The 12,468-nt window shown below is 26.5% G+C and overlaps 1 protein-coding gene across 1 annotated transcript; it reads right to left on the bottom strand.

Annotated features, from left to right (window-relative positions):
• Nucleotides 1-42: 42 nt before the first annotated feature.
• LOC101503897 (uncharacterized) lies at nucleotides 43-9,644 on the bottom strand. Its single transcript, XM_004489069.3, has 14 exons — nucleotides 9,481-9,644; nucleotides 9,059-9,339; nucleotides 4,232-4,369; nucleotides 3,993-4,074; nucleotides 3,804-3,880; nucleotides 3,570-3,676; nucleotides 2,725-2,839; nucleotides 2,505-2,621; nucleotides 2,155-2,246; nucleotides 1,506-1,572; nucleotides 1,251-1,329; nucleotides 1,049-1,140; nucleotides 631-774; nucleotides 43-491 (listed from the first exon to the last, which is right to left on the bottom strand). The coding sequence occupies exons 2-14, from the start codon at nucleotides 9,302-9,304 to the stop codon at nucleotides 465-467; spliced, it is 1,383 nt and encodes a 460-aa protein (XP_004489126.1). The 5' UTR covers nucleotides 9,305-9,339; nucleotides 9,481-9,644; the 3' UTR covers nucleotides 43-464.
• Nucleotides 9,645-12,468: the final 2,824 nt, after the last annotated feature.

Genomic DNA, 12,468 nt, shown 5'->3' with positions numbered 1-12,468 from the left:
TAATAATAATAATAATAATAATAATAATAATAATAATAATAATAATAATAAACTAAAGTTGTACATTGATATATCGTGAAATATTCTTACTCATCTTGAAATATATCATTTCAAGGATACAAATTACACAATATATTGGCAGTCATATACTATAAACAAAAGCTGCCCTCTCTATATTTAGATAATATGTAAATGGCTACTCCATTAAGAAATGTAGCTTCTCCAAAATATATCATTATCATCATCATCCATTCATGTAGAGGTTGATTTCATCAATAGATTAGAGGAACATTATTCGAGTTCATGTTCATGTTCTTCAATAAAAGACCAAGCTTCAAAATTTGTCTCAAAATTACTCCACCAACATATTGCTTGGTCCCCATTACATGGTGAAACAAAAAAATGTCTCACCATTTAACAACATAATAATCTTCTTGTTGACTAAGCATATCATTTGATTCCTTTCATGATCCAACTCCAATTAACTTTAGCTGTGACAAAAAAATTTGTAATCATTTAACATTATTAGCGCATGAAGAATTATCCTAAAAGAAAATTATATTAATAATCATAGTTATGGTAAAAAAGAATTAACTACTTAATTATTGTAACTTGGGACAAAGAAATTACAAAGTTATTACGAGGATTTCCCCAATAAAATCCTTGAAGGAAAATTGGGAAAATGTTGCAAGCTGCTAAGATAAAAATCATTAATGCATGCATGCCCATCCATTCCAAAACCGATGTCATGCGACTATATCCACATACATCAACCTGCAAACAAGATAAAATAATTTAAAAATGTTACTACATATATTATTACTACTTCAAGAAAAATTTGTAACCTATGTATAAGTTTAATTCAAACTATTTAGATGCATATATTTATTTTTCAAATAATTAATACTATCAAATATTTTAGGAGATGAGAAGTCAGAGTTAATCTATATACATAATGATATTTTAGAAATATCTATGCACAAAATAAAAAAATATATTAATTTTTTTTAATATATGTGAAAATTGCAAAATAATAATAATGACTAACCATCAAGTATATTCCGGTAAAGAGGATGCCAGCAGCACCAGCAGTGACACAAGTATAACTTAATGAATAGAGAACTTTATTTAAATGCATTCCTACAACAAGAGCTTATGTTAATTAATATACTAAAATGAATAAAATTAGTTAAATGGCATATTATTAATCATATTAGACAAGAAATAGTTCATTAAGAGAGAATGGTTACCCAATAAATCCAAGGCAAGGCCAGACACTACTAGACAAGAGGTTGGAATCATCCAGTATATGATTCTAATTCTATGGTCCTGCATATAGAAATAAAGAAAAATATTTAATAGTTCTAATTATAAGAATATTGTAGCACCTACATTTTATAATGAATACATGTTTAATGTCTGACACATACACATGTGATATTATTCGATTAATTCAATGTACATTCTAAAGAAGATAATAAAAATGAAAAAATATTGGGAATTACCTTAAAATGGAGAATAATATGACCATAGTGCAAGCCAATCAAGCAGGTAACAATAGCCATCACTGAACTATAATTCCAAAGTAGACATGAAATTAGATACAAAAAGGAAAAAGCATAGCCATGTTTTATAAAAATTAATTGAATATTAGGGAAGAAAATTTCTAGGCAAATTAAGTTAAAACACTAATTCATGCCAACCCAAACTTAATATATATATATATATCATAATTATGACCCTCCTATTTTCCTTTGGGACACAACTTCATTAAAAGACACAAACAACCCATGTGCATGATTTTGCAAAATATATGAATGTTGTCCACCATGAATGAACTAAATAATATGTGCATATCAAGGAAAATATTTCACAATCAATCTTTCTAGAACTTTTCCCCCTAATTGAGAATTATAGTGTGAGTCTTCTCTCACATCACTAAACTTAGTCCATTACATTACATCTCTTGATCCAGCCTGCTTAGTCACCATGCCGAATCAGGCATCAAATCTCCATCCAAAACCTTAAATCATTGAGTATATTGGTCGACCCTCTTATATATTCTTTATTTATCTCATTTATAGTTGATATGTGACTAACCACTCACACTTGAAATCTAACAGAAACCAAAGACAAAAGAAGAGTGTAAGTCACCTTAAGAGTCCTTCAGGATCAAAAGGGGCTTGACACCAAGAAGGAGCATCAGGAGGCAATGGTCCAGAATCAGGGGAATTGATGCTGCATTCCTATTGAAATTTAGAAAATGTTCAAACAAACAAATTAGGTTGCATTTATAAAAAGAGTTTAATTTGATACACATTCAGAATAAAAAGTTTTACACTGTCAACAAATCAGGTGTAAATAAGTAGTCAACATTAAGTTTTTCATGATCCGAAAATTACGATTTATTGACAGTGTATATGAATTAAATCCTAATAAAAAAAGAAAAGCGACAAGAATTAGCAATTATTGGTCGGAAAATCTTAGAGTAGAGAGGACCATACAGGCGTTCGCGCGTATATCGGTCTCCGGTATAGATGTTGTATACCCAATATCTTACGATCGATCATTCCAACAACATTGCAGGCTGGTCCAGTGTCAGCCCTTACTCCACATTTAACCTAGTACATGTATAGATAGATAGTATATAAATCACATTTTTTTTAACCAGTATCAGAAGTTAGGAGAGAAAAAGCAGAATAAGACATGTACAACAACACTCACAGAAAATATCTTAGGTACTGAAGAAGGTTCTGTTGGAACTTCATACTCCCAATCAGGAACGTACATCCCATACAGCAAGCAAAGATAAATGAAAGATAGAAACAAAGCCAGAGCCCTGTTAAAGGGAAAAAAGCACTTCAGAAAAACTATTAACTTGAGACACAAGGGGAAAACAACATCACAAAACAACTAGTATGCCACGTAGCATAGACACTTCATATTGAATTAGTATTATTGATGCCTACATGGCAGTGGTTATCTAGTGTTTGTGCCTGTGTCGGTGCTTCATATCTAGTACCATGATTTCAGATACAGGTTTAGGGGGCAACAACATCAAAAGATGTGGCACAAATGCCAGAACTATAGTGCAGTGCAGAAAAATGTGTAAGCAAAGTGAACCACGCACACACAAAAAATCTGAAAGATTGATATAAAGCCGATAACTACATTCTTAAACACTGACACTTTAGATCGAAGGCATGTCTGGTGTTTGATATGTGTTGGTGTCAGACACCTACACATGTGACTAACTTGGTATTCTATAGTTCTTAAAGCTCTAAAATAGGACCGCATGATATAAGTTAAATTCCAAGACGTGTAAAAACGTATGTAGCACCGACATTTCAAATGGAAAGCATATCTAGACACCGACACGACAATGAAACAAGAGAAAACATTCAATTGCATTTATATTTTCAAATTATTATCAATGTCAACGTTTTAGTATAAGTGTCATGTCTGTCTGTATTAGTGCTTCAAAGATAGACACACATTTCATACTCCTCTTTTTGTTTTCATCAAACATCAAATAAGAAACTAAAATTCTTCACCAAGATTAAGCTTACCATTGGTATCGATACTTCCTGAAAAGCGACGATGCAGAATTAACAATATCTTCACGCTTGAGCCAAATTTCACAGAGAGCTGCAATCAAATACGCTACCGCAATTCTCTGACATCCAATGAAGTAAATAAAGAATGATCATTATTATACATGATAGCAGAAAATAGCAGTTAGTTCAAATTCTGCTACGATATAGTTTTATAGCACTGCTATAGCCATTATTCGACAATCATACCTGCAGTATTCCCATCCATCTTATCTGCTTCAAATCAACTCCAAATGTCATATCATTTACACGATGAAAATAACCTCCTACGAATGACAAAACGAATGTTGACATTATTCAAATGTACATGATTCTTTACACCTTGACATTCATCAAAAAAAGAACAGAAGCTGACAAATCATAAAATTTAGTTGGCACCTTGAAGAAATATGCCTAATGCAAGAAGCTTAAGTGCGCGTAAAATCGCCTTTCTAGTTGCATCGACTTTGCAAGACGGCTTCTGTTGAACAAACAGATTAGTTAGTTTAAATGAGCCAATATACAAATGATATTAAAAAAAATATAGATTGAAGAATTGAAAGAAATTGCATTATTATTAAATGATGTAATCACATTATTTTTCTTTGGATATATAGAAAAGTTTCAAGGAAAATTACCTTGTATGTGAATGCTAGTGCAACACCAACAATGAAAAGGAAAAAAGGCATTACAAAATCTGCTATTGTTAAACCATTCCATGGAGAATGATTGAGTGCTGGGACTAGTCCACCAATATCATCCACCACTATCATAAGCTGCATTAAATTTGATCAAAATCAGTATAAAGATATATAGATGAAAACATTTTAACAAAATTTGTGTATCTAAGATGTTAAGAACCCATCAACTAGTATCATGACTCCCTGATACACACATTTCATTTATTATTTGGCTAAACAGTACCGAAGAACCACGTGGTTAATGAACTTTAGTTAAAGTCGGATTGATCGGGAGTATCCGAATTCGAATCCTAACTAAGACTATCTTTCACCAGACTTCACTTACCTCACAACTGAACTCAAGATGATCAATACCTCTTTTCATCGAGAAAAACAACTATATAGGAGTTTTAAGCAGTAGGTCCAGGGAGCAGAGCCCTGAAAACTAACATAACCACTAACTTACTAACATTTTCCGAGTAAACTGTCATTTTAATCACTTAACGTGTAAGGCGTTGTCACTATACTCCTAACATGAATGCATTGAAATTACAAATATTTCCTCAAGTGTCTCTTTTGTTAGTAATTTTCTAGACTAAATTGACAGACGAAAAACACATTGAAATACTAAACAAACTAACGAAAGCCATATTCAAAAACCAAAAATGACTAAGAAGACACATTTAGTTATGTTTTTGTAATTTGGATACTTCAAGGACTATTGTGCAACTCCCCACGTTGAAGGACTAAAATGACTATTTACTCAACATTTACTTATCAAAAGAAAATATGTCTAAAAAATAAATATCAAATCTCCATAGGGTTATTATTAAGAGATTGTTAAATTAACATACTAATTATTGGGTCAATACAACTTTAATTTCACTATCTTCATTAATTACATTAGGCCAATATTTGAACCTCAAAGACAACAATATCTTAAGCAAATTTGTCGTTTTCAATTTATAACAAATATCTGTTAACTCCAATTAGAAAATATAACATGATTATATTATGTATCATGTGAATTATAGTTGAAGAAAGAAAGAGGCAAACTTCATAAAATCCCATGTGAGCACCAAACATTCTATAAGGCTAAAGTGACAGCTTATCTTATACTTGCCAATTTAATTAGGCACACCAAACTATGCCTAAAAGAATTCCTCAAAGAAAATAATCATTGAATCCTAATTTTATTTTTTGTTGCTCATAACTCCATGTAATATTTGATGATCTATGTTGACTAGTCCTTATAATATGTACATTATATTAATTAATTTTAGTCTTTATAATATGACATTTTTTTTTCTTTTGTTTTGAAGAAACTAGCAACGAATATTACATATTTAAATCGACGCTTTGGACACATCAAATGTCTCCACAATCTTTTATCATCTGAAATACACTTACATGACATCTCTATTTTACATGAATCAAATATTATAGGGACTAAATAAAAAATCTTAAGAGTTGAAAGCCATGAATAAAAATTGTAAGGATTAAAAGCATAATATTGAATATTATGCGGGGATTAAAATATCATTTTAAGCTTTTATTTAAGATTCGGATTTCTTGCAATAAGGGAAATCCATATTCACGCAGTCGGACATTGTGACCGTTAAATCAAAGATCATGTAGTCCGAATTTAAATTTAATATTCTAAATTATTATTATAAAATAAAAACCAAAATCTGCATTTTTTTAGACCATCCAATTTTGTTCAAAAAGTCACCAATATTCTACTGCGTGAATGTGTGATTTCTCTTATCTCATCAAATTCAAAGACAAAATATGATATGAATGTAACTTATAACATGGTAAAAAATGATCTCATGAAAGGGTGCAAGTTACTAAAACAAAAATCACAAGCATTGCGTTTCTATGTCATAACCCATTGATAAAGCAACATAAAAAGTTTAGTGGTGACAAGTTGTTACACACATTACATCTAACCAACTGCACGTTTATGACACCTTTTCTTGAATATGATGTATCTATAGTAACCTAATACTCCTATATAAACTTTGAAGTTAATTTAATTAATTTAAAAATGGATAATTAATTGGCCATTTTTTATTAACCTAATCCATTTACAATAGTTTTTGTTTCATTGTTAAGTGGAGAAGCCAAAAAATAAAACTACCTAACCATGCTTGGGAAGAAGTTAAATCTAAGATTGGGTCACAGCCAAAAATGCCTTTCCATTATAAAACTACCTAATCATGCTTGAAAATAAATATTTGCAAATGGACATTTTAATAGAAGTAATATATTAATATAGTATAAATTTTATAATTCATCTTATCTCCTATCATAATTTTAATTTCTTGATGGATTTTTTGTACATGGAAAAAAAATCAAAATTTTACTCAAATGTTTGGCTTACTTAATTATTCTCTCTCCATCTTAAAATATAAAATAAGATGTTAATTGTTAAGTATTGTCAGTGTAAAAAATATTATGAACATCACAATTATTCATGAACATTAAAGTAGTTATGATAAAAATCAAATTTCTTCTGATAATCCGACGACTGTAATTTATAAAATACAAAAAAATTAATGTAATTTTAAAATTTGAAAACAACATATAAATAGAAAATAATCTCGATAATATAGACAATTAAAAAAGGACAGAGTAATAATCTTATTAAAACGATTTTATGTTCTAAAGGCATTGGATAAAAAGTCAATAAAAAGCAAATGCAAAATTAAAAATAATTGAAATTTTCAAATTTAGAAGAAATGCAGACAAAAGTCATTTATTCAAATAATAATTAAAATAAGATACGGTTATAGAAGACACGTAATTACTTTAATGCTTAGGAGTTAGGATATATTCCCTACTTTATTCATATAAAATATTCATATATGCGTTATTTATTCTTCATATGAGTCATACCAATGATTAAAAATAATACTATTATGTTTACAAAAAAAAGTACCTAGGGAGAAAAAATTGAATAAAAAACTAGAATTAAAAACTTTACAAAATTGATTTAATATATGAAATAAATAGAAAAATAATTAAGAAATATTATAACGTCAAAAAATAAATAGAAGAATAATAAATAATTGATCAAAGCACATATAGTATGTGAACAAACAAAGGTATTGTGATTTATATTCATGGTAAATTTTAAAATTATAAAAGAAAAACAATAATTTTTCTCTTAAAAAAGTTATAAAAAATCAGATAAGATTATGAATTTTAATTGAAAAGACACGTAGCCATATTCTGTTTAGATGGACGGCTTTAAAAAAAGTAAACTACCTAAAAGAATGAAGAGAAAAAATATTTTACCAAAATTTGAAATTTAACAAAAAATTTATTTTAAAATATGGTAATAAATAGAAGAACAATATTGAGAAAATAACTATTAAATAATCCTAAACAAAATAGAGATATCATAACTAATAAAAAATATCACTAAATATATATATCATTTGACAAAATAAATATATATTTATTTTACAGTTTAATTCATATTCATGGATAATTTTTTTTTTTTGTCTTAACTTTTCAACTACTAAGAAAACTGATCCTCATAAATCTAACATAAATAAAATATAACTAAAAGTTATTTAAATAAAATTCAAATTCGGATTCTTCCACAAGCTATCAATTAACATAACCAATTAATATAACCTTTAAAAATATTTCACTTTTGGTATTATATCTAACATTTTCTTATATGCAAATTTTAGTATGGTAATTAAGTTAATAATTTTTTTCTTGGTCATAGTTTAAACACTAGTCTTTTAACATCTTCAAATTTATAATTCTACTATTTAAGCTACCCAACCCTTGTTATATCTAGCTGAAAAGTGGGTAAATATCATAAATTTACAAGAATGTCTCATGTTCAAACTGCAAACTTTAATAATATCTATATTTTTTCACTTTAATTCAGCATTTGAAAAGTTTAAAATATTTACACCGACATTTATTATATATATGCTATAATCAGAGAATATTGTGGCAATTTGATCGCAAAAGAGCAAGTAGCCCAAATGCTGTTTTAAATGAACGGTTCTCTGATTGAGTAACAAACTTTCTTACAATTAAAAATTATAAACAAAATAACTTTAATTCTTAATTTAAACTATAAATACTAATATTATTAAGTGAATTATTTGTGTGTATTTTTAAGAATATTTATCATAAAAAGATATGAACAAAACAAAGAAAAAAGATAATTGATATGAATGAATGAATGGTAGTAACAAACAACACCAAACCCATGTCTTCATCTTTTCTTTAAAGTAAAGCAATAAAACTTTAACACGTGCAAATGCATAAACTCTTTCGATTTTCTCATGAGTCAAGTAGCAAAATCTAAATCGCAATAAAATCTCTATTCTCTATTCTCTAGTCAATCTTCCCCATTTATTTGATAACAATATAATATAAAAAACAAAAACCTCATTCACTAAACTTTTGTCAGATTTCTCCTAACTATAAAGAATTCTCTACCTAAAACTATGAGACATCTCTATTTATCCTAATTTTTCCAATAAAATAATAATAAACTCGTTAACTAATTCTTGTTAGTAATTTTTATTATTAATTTTAGACTAATACAACTCAACCAATCAAAAATCCAAGGAAGGAAAGAAGAATCAACAAGATTAACTAACATAAACCACGTTATTGGCATCGTTAAAAAACGCTAAGGAAAAAAGTAATTACTAATAATAAAAATCCCCAAAAAAAAATACTTCCTTAATTAATTTTTATAATTTATTTTTGAAAAAAAAAATAAGGAAGGTAGAGAGAGAATACCGCAACAGTTAGGCCACGAAAAACATCAAGTGAAAGCAAACGATGAGATTGAGGTTGTTGTTGTTGTTGTTGTTGATGTTGTTGTTTTTGCATTGAACATTCTTCAATCTTGTTCTTTTTTTTGTTGTTGTTAAGCTTTATAATTGAATCAGAGATCTGGTTATGTTTTTGTTGAGAACCCATTTCCAAATCTTCATCATTTTCATTTTCTTCAAAGCTTTTTATTGCTTCATAATTCCTCGTCATTTTTCTAATCAATGTCTCTTGATTTTTCCTACCATCTTAATTAACAAACAACAATAAAAATAATTATAAAAAAAAATAAACAATAGAAATAAAAATAACAAAAATGTGAAGAAGATTAATCTTTTTTTTTTCTTTTGAAAAGAAAGAACATTGAAAAAAAAAGAACATTTTCTTACTTGAGAAAAAAAATGCTATAATGTAGGGACTGGAAGATTGCAGTGCCAAGAAGAAGAAGAAGAAGAAGAAGACCCTTTTTCTTCTTTGTTTCTTTGATGTATTACTGTTTCTTGAGCTTTGGTTTTTGGGTTCTTTACCTTTGTTTCTCACTTTTATAGGCGATTTAAGAGTGCACAAAGTTACACGAATAATTATTATTTTTTATTTTCTGTGTCCTGCTATTTATTGTTTATTTGTCCCCACACAATAAATAAATTAAAATACTCCATCGGATATATGGGATTTTTTTGTTGATAAATATATATTTTTATTTTTTTTTAATAGATCTTCTATTTTTTAATTTTTACCTTAAACTAATTGCATTATCCACCTCACACTTTTTATTTAATTATTAAATGGTTCGGACGAAATTAAATACATTTATTTTTTTTTATATGTTACGTCGGAGGAAATAGTTTTTAAATAAATTAAAATTGTAAATTTATAATTAGATATATATTTTTAATAATTTTATTTGTTAAATTGATTAATGAAGAAAACAAATTCAATTATTATTTAAAACATATTTGAAAATTAAAATGATTAACTAAAAATATATTTAAAAAAAATGAAATTTAGTTTTGATACATACTTAATGAAGTTTAATTAAAGATAAATTATTCAAGACAATTTGAATTTTAACTTGAAATAATTTTAGCAAAATCCAAGGGCACTTGTTAATGTAAAGCTAAATATAGAAATATAATACTTGTATTAAAATTGTTTCAATTTTAATTTTTTCCAATGCAGGTTTTCACTTTTGATTTTATAGTGTAAACACTTGTTAATAAAATTCAATAATTTTTTATCATATTTTTATTATTTGTAAATAAGATGCCAAGTATCATCAATAAACTCACTTATGAGTTCGAATTAAAGTTATTGGAAAAAATATCTAACTTAATAATATTAATATCATTAATTAAATATCTAATTTTATTTACGTCATCATTAAACTCATTATTAAAACTTATTTACACTAACACACACCACACCATCATAGACACCCAAACGGCTATTTTCCCTAACAACTTTTTAAAAAGTGAAAGAAAAAAAATCTGGGTGAGTGTGAAGATTAGAGTTATGATAATCACAATTAAATTGCTTTTATTTTAATTTGAAAATAAAATAATTGTACTATAGAAATTGATAGCATTAACGAGTATGGATCTTCTCATACGTTACCGCACTCTTTGGTGCCTCTCACATTCAAGTCTCCAAACGGCCCACTAGTAATACCCAATAAAAAGTAATTAAAAATCACTGATATATATTTCTATTAATTGTTTTTTTAGTTAAAATATATTTTAATCTTCTATTTTGTTTAAAATAAAGTTTTAATCTTTTTACTTTTATAATCAACTTTCTGATCTTTATTAATTAATTTTTGTACTTTTCGGTCCACCATTTTTTATATGGCAATCTTATTAATGACATTACATTTTGATGACATTTGTGAGTTGAATAAAATAAAATAAATTTACTTTTAATATTTTAATGTATAAATAAAATAAATAAAATTTTAAACATTTTATGTAAATATTTTTAAATTATTAAAAATAGTAAAATTAATTAAAAAATTAAAAAATTTATTGAATAATATTAATTTTTAAATATTTTAATATATAAAAAATAAATTAATTTGATTATATATAAATAAAATTAATTACAACAATGATGACATATAAAATATTTTATCCAACTCACAAATGTCATCTAAATTTTGTGTTATTAATGAGATTGCCACATCATCATGGGGATAAAAAAAAATTTCAAAAATTAGTTGATAGAACTACAAATCCAATTTTAGAAATAAGGGACTAAAGGTTTATTTTGAGCAAAATAAGAGATTCAAAATTGGAATTAAGTCATCTTTTTAACCCTCTAGTTTTTAAGGAGATGGAGTCTTAGCAATCCATAATTCGGTCTTGAAATAAATAAAATCTTATCAAGAATTGTTACAATCAATATTTGAACTGATATTTTCCCAAATAATTTTTCATTAATTAAAGTTTATTGAGATATTTATATTACTATCATTTTCATAATCTTCTTCTTTATTACAAATAATATAATATGAATCCTCTTAATTTATGTTATGATAACTTAATTTGTATTTAAAAAGTAAATAATAAAAACCATACATTGTCGGTAAAAAGTTATTTTGTATTCACATTGAATAATCACAACATAACACCTTAAATAAAAATTGGAAAAAAAAAAATTATACATTTCTTTAACGTAGTGGCAAGATATGATTGATTATTATTGTAAAATAATTTTAACATTATATTGTCATTATTCTCTAAAAAATAACTACATATATTATTAATATTTTTTGTTAAATAGTCTATTGATCATACTGATACACCTTAAGTGTGAAAAAGATGTAATATTCGAACTAAAAAATATGCGTATCATTGACCTTGCACTTATTAAGTTGTGCTTATAGATCATATGTGTTATTATTTAACATTTATCAAACATTGACTTTTTCTAATTTTGATTCTGTTGTATGGTAATTTTTTTTTACAACAGACCAATACAAGGTTGTCTACATATAAATATAAAGGTAAGTTGTTTAAAAAATTTACTGTCCTCAAATGAAATAAGAGTTAAACTTATAGGTCTTATTATTTTTACTTTTAGGGGCCATATATTAGTTCTTTTTATGTTATACAGAAAGAACACTTATTTTCACACGATAGAACATTTTTTGCAATGTACCTCTTGATAGATGATTTGCATTTTCGGTCCAATATGAATATAGTATGAACATGATATAAGGATCTTTTGTCTAGAAATAAAGATACGGAACTATTTTCAAGAGATAAGGATCAATCAATTTTTCTTTAAATATTTGGTCGTTATATATATATATATATATATATATATATATATATATATATTTTTTTTTTTTTTTTTTTTTTTGTTTTTTACCCCAAATA

Source organism: Cicer arietinum, chromosome 3 (assembly GCF_000331145.2).
Source record: "Cicer arietinum cultivar CDC Frontier isolate Library 1 chromosome 3, Cicar.CDCFrontier_v2.0, whole genome shotgun sequence".
Taxonomy (NCBI): Eukaryota; Viridiplantae; Streptophyta; class Magnoliopsida; order Fabales; family Fabaceae; genus Cicer; species Cicer arietinum.
The sequence above is the reverse complement of the archived record's forward strand: the minus strand, read 5'-3'. Positions and strand labels throughout refer to the sequence as shown.

Bases quoted from the DNA above. Each gene is read 5' to 3' on its own strand.
- LOC101503897 (XM_004489069.3), bottom strand. From the start codon at position 9,304: ATGACGAGGAATTATGAAGCAATAAAAAGCTTTGAAGAAAATGAAAAT. The intron at 2,840-3,569 runs GTAAGCTTAATC...TCCCTTTAACAG, and splicing joins AGGAAGTATCGATACCAATG to GGCTCTGGCTTTGTTTCTAT. The intron at 1,330-1,505 runs GTAATTCCCAAT...TTCTATATGCAG, and splicing joins ATATTATTCTCCATTTTAAG to GACCATAGAATTAGAATCAT.